Source organism: Prunus dulcis, chromosome 6, assembly GCF_902201215.1.
Source record: "Prunus dulcis chromosome 6, ALMONDv2, whole genome shotgun sequence".
NCBI classification, from domain to species: domain Eukaryota; kingdom Viridiplantae; phylum Streptophyta; class Magnoliopsida; order Rosales; family Rosaceae; genus Prunus; species Prunus dulcis.
Genome location: NC_047655.1, coordinates 26987796 through 27008934, shown reverse-complemented (window position 1 = coordinate 27008934; position 21139 = coordinate 26987796). Strand labels below are relative to the sequence as shown.

The window sequence follows — 21139 nt, the reverse complement described above, 5'->3', positions numbered from 1 at the left end:
TAAAAAAATAAAAAACCAGAAGGATCAACTTGGGATGAAAAAGAAGTTCAAGAACCGAACTGTAAAAGTTTAGGAGAGAAATTTGTAATTAAACCCTAACAAAAAGTGGGAAAAAATATATATATATATATATATTTAACTACTCAGGCCCAAGACCAGGCCCAAGGCCCAAAACCCAAGCTCGAACGCGAAGAAGACCCGCGGTCGTAATTGTACACCGGAAACTGACGAAACCTTAAAAACAAAGTTAAACAACGGCCTGAGCCTACCACCTCTCTAAAGTGTCTCACCAAGACCAATATATAAAGCCATTTCCAAATTCGCCGGGGCACGTGAGTCGCCGTCCCGGATCTCCGATCACGTGACCTCCTCCCAACCCGAGAGAGGACTCGTTAATTTTTCTCTCTTCTTTGTTCACCTCATTTTCATGAGAAGGCGCGAACCCGACTTCTTTGTTTGTCCGTTGTTGGATCCGTAGATTTTGTGCGTCCGAGTCCGAATCTGAATCAAAACTCCCATGGCGACGAGGAACCGGACCTTGCTTTATAGGAAGTACAGGGATGCGTTGAAGACCGTCCGCGCTCCGACGAGCTCGTCCGCTTCGACGTCCACCAGCTCCGGCGGTGGTCCGGTCATTGAATTGGTCAGCACTTCGCTTCTGCATCCGAATCGGTCTTATGCTCCGCTCAGTACTGAGGATCCCGGTAATTCAAGGTCTTTATTTCTCTCTCTATCTCTCTGTATGTAAATTGAATTGAATTTCTTTATGTTTAATTTGAGATTTAATTAAAGTAAAGTTTGGGAAATCTGATTGGGAAGGGAAGTGTGTTTTACTTGGCTGGTTAGATGTTGAGTTTGGTTTACGGGAAGAAGATAGATAAAAAATAGTAAAGAAATGAAACCTTCAGATTGTGGAGAAAGCAAAAGCCTTGAACTGAACTGTGGTAATGCATGTTAGTTGACACTGAATTCTGACACATAGATAGGAAATTGAACGCCGGATTATTGGATCAGAGCCATTAAGGCAATCGATGTTAGATGGATGATCAGTAGCTACTAGCTACAAATGCACAATTCAAAACTGGCTGGTAAGGATAGACTTATGATTGCTGAAGTTGAGGTCCACGAAGATATAGTATAACCGTATATGGTTCCCAGAATGTGGGATTTTCATATTTGACTTACGTGAGTTCTCGAAATGTTTTGGTCCTCCTTTGATCCTTCTAATCTGTAAGGTCTATGGAAAGCCTTGTAGATTAGTTTTATTAAGTGTGAGATGTTAGGTGTTGCAAGAAATGGGGAATGAATTTTGTTTCATGAAGAACATTATCAAGTCTTCTTCTTCCTAGTATGCACAGGAAAAAGCAATAAATAGCTGCAAGTATGGATGTTTCTTTTTTTCTGAAGTATGACTGTCATGTGTTTTTATTGCTGCAGTAAGGGTGCACTTACTGTTGGTCTACCACCGGCATGGGTGGATCTATCTGAAGAAATAGCAGTAAATGTGCAGCGTGCAAGGGTAAAAATGGCTGAGCTGAACAAGGCTCATGCAAAGGCTTTAATGCCTTCATTTGGAGACGGTAAAGAAGATCAACGCTTGATTGAGGGTCTTACGCAAGAGATAACTAGTCTGATCAGGAAATCTGAGAAGAGACTACAGAGACTCTCTGCAGCTGGGCCTTCTGAAGATTCAAATGTTAGAAAAAATGTGCAGGTATGACTTAAAAGCCATTAGATATTTTTGGCAGTGTAGTGAGTCATGAGGTTTTCTTAACTTGGGTTTGTTCCAGAGTTTTACACTCAGCTTTATATATAAAACAACTGATCCCAAAGAACAGTGCTAATGTCTGCATGATTCTTTTGCAGCGATCTCTTGCCACTGACCTTCAGAACCTCTCAATGGAACTTCGCAAGAAACAGTCAACTTATTTGAAGCGTCTCAGGCAGCAAGCAGAGGTCTGAAAGAATTTTTACCTTTTAACGATTCAAGACAATGGATAGTTATGCTTCATAGCTTTGTTTTAATATTCTGTGGTTACTCTGGCTTTGATAATCTAGTTCATACATAATATTGCCATTTTCTTTTTGGAACTTGGAATTGTATTTTCATACATTCATTTTGTATACTGAGGAAAAGTGTGTGACATGCCTTGGTATTGAACACTAAGTTAACTTTTTTAGTTATATTATTTCAAACATTCCTTTTTTGTTTTGGGTGATGTAGGGTCAGGATGGGGATGATTTAGAGATGAACCTAAATGAAAATAGATCCAGAATGGATGGTGACGATTTGGATGACATGGTAAGCTTTCTCTCCTGTTCATTATCATTTGTTCAAGATCTTGTCAATCATGACAAGTATGAGGACACCCAATTCCCTAGACCATGTATTTGTAGTGTTGTTCAATAGATCAAATGTTGAATACATTTTTTACCTTAGGTGAAAGTAATATGATAATAATACACATATCCTGACAGATGTTTAATGAGCGTCAGATGGCCAAGCTAAAGAAAAGCGAAGCGTTCACAGCAGAAAGGGAAAGGGAGATCCAACAGGCAAGTGAAGATATTTACACATAATCTTTTACGCTGACCCAATCCTTCATCATACTTCTTTCAGGATTGACAAGTACTCTTTTCCCTTTCCAATAGGTTGTGGAATCTGTGAATGAACTTGCTCAGATTATGAAGGATTTGTCAGTACTAGTGATAGACCAGGTTAGTACTCATGTCATTTCAGTACTTGAATTTTCTCAGAATATCAGTCACTATCTAAACATCTTTCTTCAAACAGGGAACTATTGTTGATAGGATAGACTACAACATTCAGAATGTAGCAAGTACAGTTGAGGATGGCCTCAAGCAATTGCAAAAGGTCCCTTTATCTTTCTCTTTTTACATCGATCATTGTACTTCATCTATAAGTTGTTTTTAGCTTCTGTCTCTGTGCTTGTTCTGATGGCATATTATGTTTAATGAATTGAGCTTACAGGCTGAGAAAACGCAGAAACAAGGGGGAATGGTGATGTGTGCTACAGTACTCGTTATCATGTGCTTTATCATGCTGGTCCTCCTAATCCTCAAGGAGATATTCTTGTGATCTGAGAGCGAGAGGACAGTTGTTTCCAGATTTTGGTTACATTCTAATTGTCATAACCTTCCTTTCGGACTTCTACACGTGCAAAGATGCTCTCCCTAGCAGAAGATTAGAGGAGTTTTGGAGTGCCCTAGTTAGTTACATATACTACATTAAGTGACTATTTGTGAATTCCTCCATATTTTCTGGGTATTAGTAAAAAGAGGGAGTGGGAAGGGGTAATGGTTCATTGGGGAATGAATGCCGCGGAATTTGTATAGAGCGTAAAATACATGTTCTTCCTTGGGGAAGGGTGTTTTTGCAAAGGGATCTATATTGATTCTTTCAATTTTCATTTGCCGGGATTTTGTGTTTTCATTCCCCACAACTCATATGTGTAAGATGAGGCTTTTCTCTATTTCATTGTTAGTTTGATCATTCAATAAAATAAATTACATCAATTTTATCCAACCTCCTGGATGTATGGCAATGACACATACGGGCATGTTACTATATGGCACACCTGAATAATACAATGTGATTGCAATCAGAAGCCTGCTTGCTAACCAAGTTGCAGGACTTCCAAATTTGAGCCCAACCTACAATCTAATGAATTGTGCTTAATCTACACCTTACAGAGATGAGTGAGTGAAATCGTTGATTTAACGGCTATAAACTGCGTTCACATTGAATGCAAATTCATATTCTTTGAAAAATCCTACTTGATATTTGTTTGTGGTGATGAGCTTATAACCGAGGTGTGCCAATCCAACATCCTTGCAAAAATGATAACTGAAAATAAACAAAAACAAAAACGAAAGGTAGATTTTGTAGAACACTTGTTTAAGATATTGTGGAGAAATGTGTTTAGTTCGACTTAAACCTCAGTGAATCAAACTTCACATTTCGAGTTTCCGAGGTAAAGGAAACGAGCATCCTTCCATTTATACGTAGAGTACGAGAAAACATTAATCTAGGAATGGAAACTTTCCTTTCCCATTATGCTGCTTTAAGAGTTCAATCTTGTTGTTCAGAACTTCAAAAGACTGTCTTAAGAGTTCAATCTTCTCAAAATCCCAAGCAACACATGCATACATCAGATATTCTTTGTGATTGAATAAATATTGGCCGTATGTTTATCTAAAAAGCAATGTATTACAGTTACAATGATCAGATTTTTTTCTTTTCCAACCCCACCCTACCTAACAGGTGCTGTTACTGCCTTCAGAGGAATCTACAACTCGGACCTCAAGCTCTGCAAGAGGCATCTCATGCCACTGGATCATTTGATTAAAGGTTACAATAATATATTTCAGTGCTGCTGAGAAGAAGCATGTCTATCTGGAACTCTTCTTCTTTGGAGTGCCAATTTCTGAGGCTGTGAAAGCATCTTCAACAAGGCTAGCAAGCGGGAGTTTCAGCATATAAGTCAACCTTTGAAAAACTGCTGCCAGCACCTTCACGTCTGACATGGCTCTGTGAGCCGAACCATCCAATGGAATCCCAAGGTGCTCACGAAGGGCTTGCAATGATATGCTTCTTGAAGAAGGCTTTGATCCTGTTCACAAAGTAATTTTAAAGCCTTAGATATCTCATCAACCACATTTTTACAGGGTGGAGCATGCACACGCACACAAACTGACCTTCAGACTTCATTGCTTCACGTCCCATAGGAAGGGTATCCTTAAATAGCCAATCCGAAGGAATATCTACACCACAACGCCGGAACGCATTACAAAGAAAGGGTACATCAAAAGTACGAGCATTGTGAGCAACAAACAACACACAGCCTCCCGGTTTTTGACGGCTTTTGACATACTTGAGTAAGATTGGTATTAGGTCCTCCATCCTACATGGTATTCACAACAGCAAAACCATAAGTAAAACTTTTGAAACTGTTCACAAGCATATATGTGTACATATCACATGCACAAACGTATGCTTCTCAAATTTATTAAGGAAAAATTCCACTAAAAAATTTGATGATGCTTTGTATATGACAGAGTTCTATCTTAGCTTTTACTATATAGGAGGATGCTACAAACAAGGGCCTACATGGGTGGGTCCATAAGTGGGCCCAAGCCCATGAATGGCTGGGATTGAACCATCACCGCCATAGCACCTCTCTTTAAAGGAACTGCTACCTCCTGAGTCTAAATTAAAACAATAACTGACGTCTTTAGAGTAAAGAGTAAAGAGATGCAAGGGCTTATTCTTCAACCAAACCAAGGAAGCACTGTGCTTCCGTGCACGCATGGTCAAACCAAGAAACTTCAGCGATCTTTTCTTCTGATTGTAGTAGCAAATGCAAATTTCACATTATATTTAACTTTAGGAAAACCATTTTAACCCAGCAGAAAAGAACGGGAGTGTTTCCAATTAAAAAGATCACTGGCATGTAACATTTTTCTGCAAAGAATTAGGTTTCATATAAACAAACTGTGAGCTGATTTCTGTACTAGAAGAAAATAATCTAGCAAGTAAAAAAGCAGTCAGGGAAGATTACCTCGGAACATCAGGTCTGTTGACCATATTTGTTGTAATTCCATGAATGTGTGAATTTAGAACTCTGCGTTCAGGGTTTACCAATGTCTGGAAAGCACTGTTTTCACCCCCTTGAAGATCTTGAAGTGCAATCTCTATTATATGATCTTTCTCTCTGCTAAACCCAGTAGTCTCAGTATCAAAAGCAATAACTGTCACTAGGCTGGCTAAATCTTTATTCTGAGCAATCAATTGTCGAATGTCAACGTGTTGAATCTGTTGGTATTGACTTGTTTCAATTTTATTTAAATTTAGAGTAGCACTTGTTGAAACCGTTACATCCAAAATTTCTTGCCTAAGTTTTCTGGGATCACTGCACTGGCCACTTTTGTTTCTTCCTTGTGTGTTTGTAGTTACAGATCTTCTAGTCCATTTCCTACTGTTTCCTCCATCAAGCACATAAATTTTGGAATCATATAGCTTAGAGCTAGAATTGTATCCACAAGTCCTACTCAAATTGTGGAAACGTTCACTCCAAAAATGAGCTAAGTTATAAATTCTGCATCTGGGAACTTGCGAAAAAGAAGAGAAGCACATTGAAACTGTTCTCATCTGAACTCAAAAATCATCAACAGCAGATAGATTCACACTATAGAAAGCAAATGGATTTGACCTGAAAATTAAGATGGAAAAAAGTCTACGATGAAAAATAATGACAAAACCAGTACCAATCAATCTACTACCTCAATAACAAGAGCAACAATTAAAATAATACAATTCAAGCAAGGACGACTGGATTAGTAATCCACATTATACTATGGATCTTAAGACTATTGATGAAGAACAAGTTTAAACTGAGATTAATTATCAGACCTTGCATATTTTCTCAAATCATAAAAAGAAGTAAAGTATGGATATAAAAAAGACAAGGATACGCATGCTTTCATGGTGGTTCTAGGAATTTCATATTATCAAACATTTCATGAAGTCCAACCTATGCCCAGTTCTACCTCTAGCTACATTCTCCACACACGGACACAGGTCTAACACCAGAATTCCATTTTATTTGGAACCTGGAAAACCAATTTCACTTTTACGAACTAATTTGAACTATTTGGCAAATATCACGTAAATTTGCGCCTCATCTAAAATATGATCTTATTATTCAAATTTTCATAACTTTTGAAGTGTATTATCATCAAATAGACGTTAAAGGAATATCCAAGAGCTGATTAATCCTCCTATATGACAGTAAAGATACTCAAAACCCAATCAAAAGAAAACATTCACGGGTAACATTTCAAAATCAATCTATGACAGATTGAAAGCGAGCAAAGTGAGGAAGGAAGGTCCTTTAAGCTCATACAGAACAATTAGGATTGTAAAATGCAATCTCGTTCACATAAAACCCAATCAAAACAATCATGGGTAACATTTCAAAATCAATTTGTGACAAACTGAAAGCGAGCAGAGTGGGAAAGGAAGGTCCTTTAAGCTCATACATAACAATTAGGATTGGAAGTAATCATATTTACAACAAAACGAAGGAATCCATGTTAGGGAATAAAGGAAGCTCCTTGATTCCAATGTAAATTGCATACGAAATTTAGAAAACAATAAGTTTCACTGAAATTTGCAATCTTTCATAACAACTCTAAACCAAAGCAATGAGGTAGAGAGATAGAGAGAGACTTGCCTGGAAATTATTTGAATTGATTAGCAGAAACGTCAAAGATGAAGTATTTATAGGTAGAGATAGAAAGAAATGGAAAATGAGTCGTGTGGAGTTCTATAATAAAAGAAGTTTTGAAGGACAGAAGAAGCTCATGGTAACGTGGTAGAAATTGCGAGTACCAATGGCTCTACTTGCGGATCGCGTGTTCGATCCGATTTTGGCTCCAATGTCTTTTTCTTTGAGAGGGCTGTGAGCCTGCCTTCCTTCCTTCAAACTGCTCACTGCACCAAACTTTTTCCCCACAAATTTGTATTATATATTTTACAAAATTATCTAAAAATACGAACTTGGGTTTTTTTTAAAAATAAAAAAGGGTTGCGAGTGACTTTAACAGTTTAACTCCAGTAATGATTTTATTTGTTTAGATTTTTTAGAGGAACGAAGACAGAGATGGGTGGGGTGAATATTAATTTAAGGATTTTAAACTCAAATTATTATACTAGAGTTGGTCATTTGAAAGTCAATTCAACACATTTGATTAAAGATGTAAATCCTTCTCCTGTCCAAATATACCATCCTTCAGGGTTCAAGTCAATTGTGGCATTTTAATACACAAGGGAGCATCATGTGGTATTATTCTTGCTTGAGATTGTACAGCAAGCAATATGAACCTAATCTGGTACAAGTAACCTATGCCGATTGGCGTGAAGTTTGAAGAACCACAGTTATTTTCTCTCTTTCTTTGCTTGTTTTTCTGCACAGATTAAGGGCCAGTCTGTCGAAAAGCTGAGTAATTGAATTGACTTGAGCTAGAATGGGGCTCTGCAATCTTTGGACAGAGAAAAGGTACCTGCCCATATATCAACTCTCAGACTTAAATATTGGGCCCGTAGGGGGCTGCCTGGTTTGTTGGCTTCTATTTACAGACAGCCCTAAAACCGTAGGCATTTGGACAACCCTTTTGTTTTGCCCAACATGTCACCATTTTCAGTCTCTTATTGACATGGGGGCTAGAATGAGGGGTTATTGTGAAGGATTATTGTGAGAGGTCGTTAATAGTCGTTTGATTCAGTACAGAGTTATTATTGAAATGTTGTGTTGAATCCCTCATTTTGTGTTGAATCCCTCATTGTCTCCTGTCTTATCATGGCTTGTTTGAGACTATTTCTCACCCAAAATGTCACTATTTTCATAAAGTTAATTACAAATATTACAAGCACCTTCCTAATTATACAGGACTGTTATAAATCAATATTTATAGGCAACTTTTTGAAGTAATTTAACGCAAATTGCAAAGAAAAACACATGGTCCAAAATCCCTCAAACATTGTATTTTGGTCAGACCAAACATAAAAGATACAAGATTACTCATACTTCCATAAATACGTACAATATAATTAAGATAGTACCAAAATACAGGAATGTCATTGCCTCAAAACCATCACCCTCAACATCTTTGACCTTCCCTTCATTTCATTTTCACTTCCCCAAACTATCACTAAAAAAGCAACAACAACAAAACAAGGAAGACCCCCAAATAGCATAAGCAAGGGTACAATCTTCCTAAGTTATAATTAGTAAAAGTAGCTACAAAGAGCATCATCACAAGTATATTGGTTTATTGGGGTTTTAATTTACTAGTATATACTGCTTCACATGTTGTCCCCTTCATGCAAAAACAGAGTCACATGACATAGCCAGCAAACACACAGCTGCTTGTTCCACCTCTCCCCACTCCCTCCACTGGCTCTGTTTCTCCCCCTCCCCCTCTGCCTGCGAGTCTTGCAAAAACACCTCCTCGCCAAAACCCACAAACCTCACCTGAGGAGGCTCATTCAAATTTATGCCACCACCACCACTACCAAAAGTGCTTTTGGCTGTTGTGGCAGAAGCATTATTGTATGTGGCAGAAGCAGCAATATTATATGTGGTTGTGATAGTACTGCTACTACCGCCACATATTTTCTCTTTCCTCCTCTTTGGCGCTTTGCTCATCAAGCTCACAGTAGGAATTCCTCTCTTCCTGTGTCTGATCCCACATGCATTGCACAGTGACTGAAAAACCAAAACAGCAAAAGAAATTGATCGATGAAACAACTTCGGCAAAAGCAGATAGAGAACAAAAATATATGAACAAAGAACAATACCGAAAGGAGAGAAACGCCATTTATTAAGCAAATCAGAGCCGCAGATAAAGAAGACTATGAACAAATGTGTTTCGCCTTTTAGGAAAGGGAGACAAAAATAAAGAATTCCCAAAATCAACTAAAGGTTTGAGAAATAAATAGTGCAATCGTCAAATAAGCGCAGCACACAGGAAAACCAGAGCATCAGAAATCATACAGAGAAAGAACCGAGACATGGGGCCCAAAAGATCAAATCCAACACAAAGTAAGCCTCATTTTATAGGAAAATTGAACAGTAATGAAAGAGGGGGACCCAGTAAACAAAATCACAAACAGAATTCAAAAATCAATGCATTATAATGCAGATTGCTCAGCTTTGCCAATGCTAAATACAACAAAAATCACCTGGGTGTTGCTCATTCAGTTGAAAAGCACAAATGCAGGAAAAGATGATGGAGAAATTCCCAAAAATCAAAACAAAAGGCTGCATGAAAATTGTCTAGAAAACAAACAAGCATGTTAACAAATGGTGGGTGGTCTGGTCAGACCTTGGGCCCAGCTGGGCCACCTCTCCACAAGGGTGTCTCAGTGGTCATGCAGTCGGAGCAGCGCTTCTTGTTCCCATTCATAGCTTGAGGAAATGGTTCCTGTTTCCAAATTCAAGAAAGGCAACAGATTTTACTGAAAGTTCAAACAAAACCCAACAACTGGAAGGAAAAATAGAATGCTCTCAAATCACTATACTATCAAAAGCCACTACCTTTCTCCCCAAAACACTATCTAAAGCCACAAATCTTCTCCCCCAATTCATCATACCACCATAAACCCACCACAGTAGCTGAAAATTTCAAAAGAGAAAAGGAAGCGAGAGAGTGATATAGATTGGGGTTAATTGGTTTTTCTCAGAGAAGCCAAATGAGATCATATATGTGAAAGCAGCAGAGAGTAAGGGACTGATCAAATTTTAAAAAAAACTTAGATAAAAACCCAAAAACAGAGAGAGAAAATGCAATATATATAACGAAGCAAAACCGACATGCAAAGCAGAGAGAAGAGGTGGGGGAAGAGAGAGAGAGAGAGAGAGAGAGCGACAGAGACAGAGAAGAGTGGTGCTCAGTCAGGTCAGGTAGTGTGGATATGAGCCATGAACCAAAAACCCTAGTGCTAGCCGCTAAGAGGCTAAGGGGTTTGTGTGAAATGACGAAAATATCCATAAATTTTCACTTTTTTGCTAGAGTTGCATGCACCCGTCAAATTCCAGGGGCAGCCACGTGGCAATGTGGGTCTTAGTTTTATCAGTCGCGGGGACTAAGGAAAAAGTGATACTCGCTACAGGATTTGATGTGTGTGGATGTGAAGCTTGATGCTTGATGCTTGGGGAATAGTAGGAGGGGCATGCTTTGGTTTGTTTATGGCTTCGAAAACCAAAAAGCTGTGTTTTCTTTTTTATTGCGAAAAGGAAAATGGTGGTTCTTAACATTCTTTTGGTATGTGCAGACTTTTGGGTCCCCAAAACATGAAAGTTTCTGAAAGTTTCTGTTGTTTTTGAACAAAACCAAAAAGAAAAAAACAGCCAATGCACTGTTTGGTTTGGTGCCTTTGTTGTTAGAGAATTGAGAAATAAAACAGAAAGGAAATTTTTAGAGTAGAAGGACGTGGAGAATCTTGAGCATGCAGCCAGCGAGTTCTTCTAGACAGTGGATGATGCCCTAAGCATGATGCAATCTTATCTGGTAATTAGAGATAATTGATGGCTTAATTATGCAGTGATTTACTGTTATGGTCAAAAAAACAAAGAAAGATAATTCAAGTCACAAGAATGAGAATGTTGTGAAACATTTGGATTGGGGACAATTTCAAAAGCTTCTATTGTTTGATCGGCTAATAACAGGACGGAGAAAGAAAACAAAAAGAAAGCTCTTTTTTAAAGACAATTCCTTCCTTTTGTCTCGCATGAAAGGGAAGACATAAAGCCGCCAAAAACCCATCAACGAAAAGGGCCACTATCTCAAGGCAACGCCAGAGTCACCCCCCACCATTCATTGTCGTTAATTTGTAAAGCATGCAATTTCCAACCGAAGTCACCAAATAGAAGAATGTTCAAAAAATTTAAAGTTCAGGGTTTCTTAAATTTGCTTCGACCAAAAGAAAAAAGGTTTATTAAATCTGCTTAAAATTTTATGTTTGTTCACTTGCATATATCTTCACGAGCAAAAAAATTTGTATAAAATGAGGATAACACAGTTTAGCTATCTGATGCCATTTACAAATTACACATAAAAAAATTATCACACGTGACACATTGTACTTGACCGAAAATAGCAAAATAGTGTTATCTCCATTTCATTTCATGTAAGTGTTTCTTCTTAAGGAGGTTTCAAACTATTGAAGTCACAAAATTTTTCCATGAAAAGATGTGAGCCTTAAGTCTCTCTCTCTCTCTCTCTCTCTCTCTCTCTCCGTAGAAAGACTGTATCTTTCAACCTTCTAAGAATAAGAGGACACAGCTAAGCTAAGCTAAGCTAAGCTAAGCTAGCTATCATCTATTCACTTGCCAATAGGCTTGTTTGTCACCATTCACACTGTCTGCACCTTTCAACAACATAAGAAGAAGAAGAAGAATGGCCTAAAGCTGGCAAAGCTCTTTAGCATTTGTTTTGTGGGGCAATTTATTGCATAATCAATTTGTGCAAGCAAGCAATAGATTTTATGAATCTCATCTCATTATAAGATTCCATCTTCTTCCCACTTTCACACCTATAATGTAAGAGGGCCCACAACACAAACACGTGTCATCATCACAAATCCACAAAGGATGTGGAGAGGCCATATCTTATAGTCTCCCACCCAATCCAAAATGTACGAGGAAATAAAGAGTGGGAGACTACAAGACAAATGCGTTTTTATTCCTCCATCTTCATATACGACAATCTATAAATCCACACAGAGAAGGACATAGCAAGAAAGCGATTGCCCACCACATTTGTGTATTTTGAAAAAAGAAACCAAAAAGAAGATCATATTTGCTGGCTGGAGCTATAACATGGGCCTGGGCTTCTGCCCCATATCACTTCTAGGCCTAAAGTCTCTACAGCATTCCCTAATTTTACTGAACAGACAGAGAGTGAATAAGCAAACACTCTTCTTCTCCAACATACAAAAGATTCAGACAACTTTTAATTATATATAACCAATAAAAAGGTATACCATTTGGCAATATATTTGACCCAACAACAAATCTGGAGCCCAAAAAGGGAAACGACTCAACAACACATAACATACAATCTCGACAGGAATAGAAATCCTTGCACTAGGTTGGAATGAAGGAAAATTATAATGCAAGTTTGGGAGTTCCAAAACACTTGTGAACAACTGTAGGACATATGACCGACCAATACCCACTTATATGACACAACTAAACAAATGGAAAACAAAATAACAAAAACTCTTAGCATCTTGCTTCATAGGATAGCCCGACTACTCTTCGAAAAACTAACTCCGGTTTTTTCTTTTTTCTTTCAATCTTTGTTGCAGATAGATGTCCATCATATAATCAACCCATGGGAGCCAGAACCAGTTTAAACCACAACTGTTGCAAACACCTGAGCCAGCCACCCAACAAAAAACCCTACAAACAGGACCCGAACATATAAAGACGCCTGACCTGACCTGACCTGACCTGACTTGACTGGATTATTGCCTTGCCATACTCAAGGACTTCACTGTGTAATGAGGAAGATTTCTGCAATGGATGGAATAATACATATTCAAAACGTCAATAACACCATCCACATCCAAACATTGAAATTGTATAATTTCTGAAAACAGTGTATAACCTCTAGCTGAAGTTGAATCCACCAGATGGGACAGTTGGCATGCCATTCCCTCCAAAGTTGAACCCAGTTTGAGAAGCGTCGCCTGGTGGCATTGTTTCATCTTCATCCTCCACCCAATATGTCTCAAGAATCTTTACTGCTTTCTCATAAATCTCAGTGTTGTCATGACTCTGTAGATTCTCAATTTTCTCTAACCCTTCTGCATCATCAATTGCCTGAGCATAGAGATTTACACCTCCAGTAGTGCCCAAGTTCTTCTCAGCTTCTCCAACCTTCAATATGTTCTCCAGGCCTTCTAAGCAAACCGTAACAATTCTAGGATCGGGGCAGATAAGAAGATCACACAATGGCTTGATACACCCTTGATCTACTAGGATCCTGTACCCCAAAAAAATAATTTAAATCAAATCAGCCGACCAGAAGTTTCACCATATTATATAGCAAAATTAACAATATCGTCTTCATACTTTATCTGCTCATGAGAACCACCAGATGTAGCATTTGAGATTGCCCAAGCAGCCTCTTTCTTTATATCAAACTCAGCACCTTGAAGCAGACTAACAAGAGGACCGATTATACCAGCATCAATTACAGCCTGTTAAATTCCATACGAATTGGCAACATCAATACCTCATATGCCAGACTTTACAGAAACTCTAAACCAAGTTTTAAGTTTCAAGATTTAAATGTCAACATATAAAGAAAGAGCGTATCTTCGCATTACCTTAATCTGATCCTTGTTTCCGGCTGTGATATTTGAAATAGTCCAGCAAGCTTCCTTCTTGATGCTCTTTTTATAATTATTAGTCAAAAGGGTCAGCAGGCAAGGAAGAGCTTGATGTTGGATGATAACCTAGGAAGAAACCACATCTCATTAATTCCAAAAGCAGCAAAAGAAATGAGCCGATGGAAAAGGAAGGGAAATCTGTTTGTTATTCCAGTAAAACCTAAATTTATTATCCCAAACTACATTTATCTATATTTCCTTTGTGTGCATGTGTTTACTTTAGTTCTATAATTAAGGGTACAATGTCTGCCAAGCAAAGATGTGGACCATGCCATATTGGATCAACCAAAGAGAAGGGATAATATGTTGGGTCATAAATGATCAAAAAACAACACCTAAAAGGGAAAACAAAACATCCAAAATGCCAAAGAGCAAACAATACCTGAGTTTGCATATCATCTCCAGTAACAATATTTCCGACTGTGCGGAGGGCAGGAATGAGAACTGAAGGAGATGGATGACTGAAAAGACACATAGGAAGGTCAGAATTTATAGCACATACTAAGGGTTAAAAATACCAACAGGGAACCATGAACACTCACAGTAAAAGCTCAACAAGCCTGGGGCATACTCCAGATTCAATAACAGCTTGGATTTTGTCATTTGTACCATCAGAAAGATAAGACAGAGCCCAGCAGGCATCGGTCAATACTTCTTCGTCGTTTGAATGAATCAAACGTGCAAGAGCTGGCAGGGCAGGCTTAACCTGAAAAGGAAAAGAAAAGAAAAACCGCCATTAATGTATTGACACCATCTGAACTGACTTTGCACATATAAAATATGGGCTATGATGCCAAAGTATTACAACTACAGGTACTATTAAAACCATTTAACACCTAACTTCAGAATCTTTCAAGTCAAACATAGCAGAAGACCCCTAACCTGGTCAAATGGAGGCTGTGGTTTGCCCCTGCAAAAGTTTGAGAGTGTCCAAGTAGCATTTCTCAGCATAGAGAGCTTTGCATGCTCATTCAGCTGTGAAAGTAATGGAATCAAAGCCCCATTGCCGAGTACAAGATCACGGCATCTAGGGGAATCACCAGCAACATTTCCCAATGCCCAGACAGCCTGCAAGTTCAAGAGGAAAAGGGATGGAGTAAGTGACAGTAAACAACCAAAGTACATAAATAAATAAATTACATGAGCAACACAAAAAAAACCATATAACTTGAAGCAAACCCTTAATCTATCTTCTCAATGTTTACCTGCTCACGGACATCATCACTTGGAGAACTAAGCAGTTTCACAAATATTGGAACAGCTCCATGATCAATCACCACCTTAGTGTTCTCAGATGTCCCAGAAGCAATGTTTGTCAGAGCCCAAGCTGCCTCAAACTGCAAGGAATTGTGAGCAAAGAATGTTCACAGCATATATAAGAAGGTATCTATATTGCAGGGAAGTATCAGACCTGAAGTTGTGGAAAATCCTCCCTCATTAGAAACTCAACAAAGCGAGGAACAACACCCGATTGTATGACTTCCTCAATCGGAGGGCTACGTTCTAGCGCATGGAAAAAGAAATGAATAAGGTAAATGCAATCCAATGTATACAAAACAAATGTACAGCCACAATCTTCTACTCACCAATTGAAAGCAACTTCCTAAATTGAGTAGTTGCCTCAAGCTGCAGACTGCTCTCATCACTCCAAACACCAGCAACCATAGATGGTAGATGCTCTAGCTGTATTAAAAAAATTCAACCATAATTAGTACAATCCCCAACAAGACATCAACACCACCAGAAGTAAAAGCATAACTAGTTCAATTTACAGGCAACAATTTCCCTTCATTTCCAAGTCTTGAAGATTGCATAAGGTTTTTGACAATTGCAGAACCTAGCAATGCTCGAAACTAAAATAATTAATACAAGTCATATATAGAATATTTCTGCCAATCGATCCAGAAACAAAAAAATGAAAGCATGTTATTCTTAGACACTGAGGAGTGTATTAGCAGATTGAAATATAGTAACTAACTTACCCAGAAAATACCAATCATTCATGAGCAGCAACGAAAATGGCACTATAACCTCAATACAGTTCAGTAACTTCAAAATCTAAACATTTTGAACCCTAAGCGATATCTGAAACTATAATAGAAGACAAGACTAACCAAAACAGCAACAAGTCAGCATGTGGTCTTAAAGTCAACCAAATATAAAACACTCACCAACTAAAGTCCTAAATTGATTGCACTAGAGTAATCGGCATGCATTTAGCAGCCGCACAAAGGATAAAAACTATTAAGCGCTTATCATGAACTCAATGATCTCATACCCCCAACTTCAGTAGTCTGATTAACTCTCCAAAGAATCAAACCTAAATTATGACATTTACTCAACGACAAAAAATGTTTATGAAGCCACTAAACCTAGCATCTTTTTCAGCTAAGGGAATGAAGTATAGTTGAAAACGTTAGATAATAACCAGTAATCAACCAATCCAATCTAATTCCAATCAAAACTAAAGCAGCAATGCATAAAGTACCCAAAAAAAAACACATTTATCTTCATCAGTAAAACCCAATTCAACAAACCTAATAAACACCCTATTAATCAATTCAATCAAAACCCCCAATCACCTAGAATGGGAAATGGAGATATAGGCGCTAAGGCCAGTCAATCGGAACCTCAATCAAACATTAGGTTACCTTCTTCTCTAGGCCGGAGGAGTGAAGATTAGAGGACATTTGCGGAGGCTGAAGGCCCTCGCGACGTTTCTTCTGGAGGCTTTCTTCTCTGCGATTCTTCCTGATCTCCACCATGTTGTCCTCCCTCCGCCGACGACCCTCCTCCGCGTCCACGGCCACCTTATACCTGTTCCGGCGGACCTCCGCCCTCGCGTTCGGCCTCAACGACATCGTATCGGTTCAATGAAAATAAGAATCTGAAACCCTAAGAGAGAGGCAGACAGATGGAGGGCGATAGGGTTTTAGAGCAGGAGAGAGAGAGAGAGGATGGATTGTTTAGTTGGGACTTCGTAGTGGTTTGTGTTTTGATTTTTGAAGTGAGAGAGGGATGGGAAATAGAGACGATTTTATAGCGCTGGTAGGGAGTGGATGGTAGTGGACTTTCAGGCTCGGATCGGCAGGTTATTACGGAGATTGCCACTTGGTTTGAATTTGAAGATGAGGGAAAAAGTGTCATTTTCTTGGTTCGACTGTCCGATGATAGATAGATGATAAATGTTTTTAGCCCTTTGTTTGTGAACCTGAATGCGGCCCCAAACGATCACAATGGTTTGGTTTTTTTTGTTGGTCAAATAATAGTCTGGTTTATTGAGTTACTCTCTCTCTCTCTTTTGACCAAACTTTAAAAGAATTCGGATGTCATACGTCGGTCAATTATATGAATTAATCGGACATTGATTCAAGTCGACTGACTATTGAACTTGTGCAAAAACATCGTCAATAAATTGATTTTAGTTTTTGTAATTATTTGGTTAATGACTACACATCTTATAATGTGATGGCAAAAATTTATCTCAAATTTGTGTGCAGAGATAAGCTTTGAGAGTAAATACTAATAATTTTATAACATTTGTGTGGGTAAAAATGTAAGCAAATACTACATATCGGTAATAGCGGCAAGTAATCCAAATTATATAGTAAAAAACTAATTGTTCAAGAAGAAATGGTAATTCTAGAAAGAGAAAAAAAAATAATATGAGTCGGACTTAAGTGTATGCACGTATTTAGATGTGACACCTCCCCAAGTAAAGATAAAAATATCATGTATGAATTCAAGAATTGAGAAATATAGTCCGCCAAATAGGTTTAGGGGACCTTCACCTCCCCATTTCATTTTAAACTTTTATTATGTATCATAAGATTTTAAGTCTTTTAGCTTGAATTTTACTTGCATACATTATACCATATACATATTATTATGAAATACACTATATGTTATGTTGATATATTATATTAGTGGTTCAACATATTTTTTACTGGTGACAAAAATATATTTATTGATAGAGATGGGGAACCCCACACACTGGGTAGAATCCGATTCCCCGGTTGTTGGGATATGATCTACCTATGGGCAATGAAACAAAGATGATGATAGGAAATTGTTGCTGGGAAAGGAATGCGAAGGGCAAACTGACCCTTCTCCGCTCCATTTATATTCGGCCCATGGGCTTTTAAAGACACAAGTTTATTCGGCCTACCAGCCCAACAATACTTTGTATGTATTCATTTGCCAAACTATTGGCCCAATAAAAACTTTTTGTGCAATTTTGGACCAGAGCCTCCCATAAGACTTACGGCTCGTTTAAGAAGGATTATGGATATGTCAATAATCAATTCTATAGAGAATTACTTTTCCACTCCATATAATTATTTTAAGGTTCCGTTTGGTTCATATAACGAATTTGATGAGAAATTATTTCCCATATCATTTCCTAAGGGATGGGAAATAGAAGATTTTTTGTCATACGTTTGGTAATGCTGAGAAAGTAACGGAGAGAAATCACTTTATTTCCTTTCTCATGTTTGTTTTGAGTTGGAATGAAAAACAAAATTTGTATAAATTTTCAATTATACCCATATTAAATCAAATAAAAAAAAATGCATTTAATGATATATTGTAATTCTAAATTGTTAATGGGGACAAAATGGTCATGAAAAATGTTTATTTAATATTGGCTCATTTTCCAAAATTTTCCCATAAAGAGGAAAAATAAAACCTAAGTTAAGAGAATGACTTCACTTTCCCCCTTACTTTCCTATGACCCAAGCAACGATTTCCTAAACCTGAATTTATCAAATGGAAAGCAATTGATTTCTCATCCCCAAGTCTCCTTTTCCATGAACCAAACGGGGTCTAAATAGTTTTAAATAATTTTATAGAAAAGCAAATAAGAAGTGTTTCTCACCCATAATTACTTCAAATCACTCAAAATAATTATACTTACTTCAAATCACTCAAAATAATTATACGTAGAAGCACCTAGGTGGTACTTCTCCCAAAAGTGGCATATTAAAAAAAACAAATATGTAAAGCGTAGAGAGTAAGAACAAAGCATTTTCAGGTTGGTGGAAATGAAAGAGGGGAACAAATGTGGGGTCCAAATACAATGTTGAATCCAAACACACCAAAACACAAGTAGCAAAGTTTGGGAATTTGGATCCACACACACTAGATTCCATTTCTATGATTTTTCATAGACCCAAGGCAAGTTCACACCACAAACCACACTTGTGTGCCAAACAAATATCTCTACTGATTGCATGGCTTGTGCCAAACAAATAACAGGTGGCGTCAAGCGCATGTTGACAAGGAATAGTAAAACATCTCCAAAGCAAAATGCTGGCTGTATCCTCCATTTTCTTTAATGTAAACAAAAGGAGGGGGGAATATATATCAACATCAAAAGCAATCATATTTTAAAATCATTTTATTATTAAAAAGGTACCAACTAGACTGTCACAACAAACCAAACTGGATTAACCTAAACCAACCTACCACTTTCACATTTAATTTGGGGAATTAACTCAATTCCCAATTGAAAGAAAGAAAGGGCACAAAGCAGAAAAGAAAAGTTCAATCGGGCGGTAGGAGAGGACATCAACTTCCATGATCAGGTACAGCGCGCTACCGCCGAGACGCGCTGCGCTTGCCGGTGTTGGATGCACCGACACGTGGCTTCTTTGATGACGTCGGATCCATGCCGCTGAAGTCGAATCCCAACCCATCTCCACCACCGACCATGTCGGCGAACATCTTCTGGAGGTCTTCGAAACTGTTTGCCTAAAGTCAATTTTATGGACCCAAAAATATCAATGCAACTGATATTATGATTTTACCCTTACGTATAAGGTAAGTAAATATCCTACCTCGTCCTTGACATTGTTCATCATGGACAGCATCTCTTGCATGAAATCCGTAAATTCCTGCCGACGAATTTACATAATTCAGGGACATAAAAGGAAATAACCAATTAGGTTAAAAAGAGAGTGATATCACCAAGGCAATCATTCACCGTACGATGTCGTTTTGGAAGTGTGTTATATTTTTTCACTTCAAAAAAATAAACACAAACACACGCATTACGTACGGTGAACAATTTGGCCTTGTCAGAGGATGAAGAAGAGATTACGGACTTGGTCTTCTTCTTCAAGAGGGTCGTAGAGGCCGGCGTCGTAAATTGATCTCTTCGCCTGATCCGAGAGAACTGCGGAGACCAAATCGTTAGCGCAAATATCGGGAAAATTAAGGTTATCATGCGTTTAATTGACCAACGACGTCGTTATAGTGATAATGTTACCCGAGTAGGCTTCCTGGATCTGCTGAAACCGCCGCTTGGCTTCTCCGGCCACGGCTTGGTTCCGAGCCCTGTCTGGGTGACATTTCTTCAAAACACGAAAAAAAAAAACAATAATAAAATCAAAATCGAATTCAGATTTTTAACAAAGAAGAAACGACATCGTTTTTTGTTGGCAAAAAACAGACGACCCGGGGGAAGGAGAATAATTGAAGGAACGCCATATCAAAGAAAGAAGAGGATGATGAGGGGAAACGAGAAACGACGGCGTCTGAGCGTAATTAATTTTACCAGAGCGAGCTTGCGATAAGCGGTACGGATATCGGAGAAGGAGGCGTCCCTGCGAATCCCGAGGACGGCATAGTAGCAAGATCCGCCGTTGGATCCTCCCTCCCTATCCATAACTCACACACCCGACAAAACCCTCAATCCACCCAACAACACAAAAAATAGAAAGTAAGAAAAAACAGAGCCTTCAAAGATAAAGCAAAAGCTTTAATTATAGCAGCAAGCTTCTCTCACACCATGGAGAACCAGAGGCAACAAGCAGACAAAGAGAGCCACAGAGGAATGTCTGTGAGCCCTTCACAGGGAAAAAGAATAGAGAGGCCCTGTGCGTTTGTCTTTCTTTTTTTTTTAGGGTGGCGTTTTTGTTCGGAAACAGAGAAAATATCTTCTCACTGATACAAAGGGGAACCTTCGAGAGATTTCTTTCCATCCGTGCAATACGACTCGCCCGCCGGGTGGCTAGATATTTTATTAGGAACATTCAGAGAAGGGCCCGTAGTTATATAAAATTACGGGTTTTGCCATTGGGCCTTGTTCCAGGTCTGGCCATATGGGCTTCATAATTTTTAGGTTACTTATTAACGGAGTGAGTGAGTGATGTG

The 21139-nt window shown here is 38.4% G+C and overlaps 5 protein-coding genes across 7 annotated transcripts; 1 reads left to right on the top strand and 4 right to left on the bottom strand.

The window, feature by feature from the left end:
- The first annotated feature begins 164 nt into the window (after nt 1-164).
- Nucleotides 165-3547, top strand: LOC117631102 (syntaxin-41-like). 2 transcript variants are annotated; one of them, XM_034364051.1, is made up of 8 exons: nt 165-714; nt 1438-1714; nt 1867-1956; nt 2225-2302; nt 2479-2556; nt 2653-2718; nt 2795-2875; nt 2993-3547. In XM_034364051.1, the coding sequence occupies exons 1-8, from the start codon at nt 518-520 to the stop codon at nt 3098-3100; spliced, it is 975 nt and encodes a 324-aa protein (XP_034219942.1). In that variant the 5' UTR covers nt 165-517; the 3' UTR covers nt 3101-3547. The 2 variants fall into 2 exon arrangements, with proteins under 2 accessions (XP_034219942.1, XP_034219943.1); XM_034364052.1 differs by having other exon boundaries at nt 249-714; nt 2497-2556.
- Nucleotides 3548-4164: 617 nt separating this feature from the next.
- On the bottom strand, nt 4165-7507 carry LOC117632514 (exonuclease DPD1, chloroplastic/mitochondrial). The gene is made up of 4 exons (XM_034366011.1): nt 7257-7507; nt 5583-6233; nt 4720-4925; nt 4165-4634 (listed from the first exon to the last, which is right to left on the bottom strand). Exons 2-4 carry the CDS (start codon nt 6170-6172, stop codon nt 4414-4416), a joined length of 1017 nt encoding a protein of 338 aa, XP_034221902.1. The 5' UTR covers nt 6173-6233; nt 7257-7507; the 3' UTR covers nt 4165-4413.
- Nucleotides 7508-8551: 1044 nt separating this feature from the next.
- On the bottom strand, nt 8552-10491 carry LOC117629879 (GATA transcription factor 17-like). The gene is made up of 3 exons (XM_034362529.1): nt 10122-10491; nt 9910-10008; nt 8552-9290 (listed from the first exon to the last, which is right to left on the bottom strand). Exons 1-3 carry the CDS (start codon nt 10173-10175, stop codon nt 8904-8906), a joined length of 540 nt encoding a protein of 179 aa, XP_034218420.1. The 5' UTR covers nt 10176-10491; the 3' UTR covers nt 8552-8903.
- A 2034-nt stretch (nt 10492-12525) lies between these two features.
- Nucleotides 12526-17140, bottom strand: LOC117629878 (importin subunit alpha-2-like). Its single transcript, XM_034362527.1, has 11 exons — nt 16636-17140; nt 15571-15667; nt 15396-15487; nt 15190-15321; nt 14867-15052; nt 14527-14690; nt 14367-14445; nt 13922-14050; nt 13665-13792; nt 13198-13575; nt 12526-13103 (listed from the first exon to the last, which is right to left on the bottom strand). Exons 1-10 carry the CDS (start codon nt 16843-16845, stop codon nt 13200-13202), a joined length of 1593 nt encoding a protein of 530 aa, XP_034218418.1. The 5' UTR covers nt 16846-17140; the 3' UTR covers nt 12526-13103; nt 13198-13199.
- Nucleotides 17141-19364: 2224 nt separating this feature from the next.
- LOC117629880 (dnaJ homolog subfamily B member 3) lies at nt 19365-20990 on the bottom strand. Of its 2 annotated transcripts, none has more exons than XM_034362530.1 (5): nt 20541-20990; nt 20253-20337; nt 20089-20159; nt 19822-19878; nt 19365-19727 (listed from the first exon to the last, which is right to left on the bottom strand). In XM_034362530.1, the coding sequence occupies exons 1-5, from the start codon at nt 20649-20651 to the stop codon at nt 19566-19568; spliced, it is 486 nt and encodes a 161-aa protein (XP_034218421.1). In that variant the 5' UTR covers nt 20652-20990; the 3' UTR covers nt 19365-19565. The 2 variants fall into 2 exon arrangements, with proteins under 2 accessions (XP_034218421.1, XP_034218422.1); XM_034362531.1 differs by having other exon boundaries at nt 19365-19735; nt 20541-20985.
- Nucleotides 20991-21139: the final 149 nt, after the last annotated feature.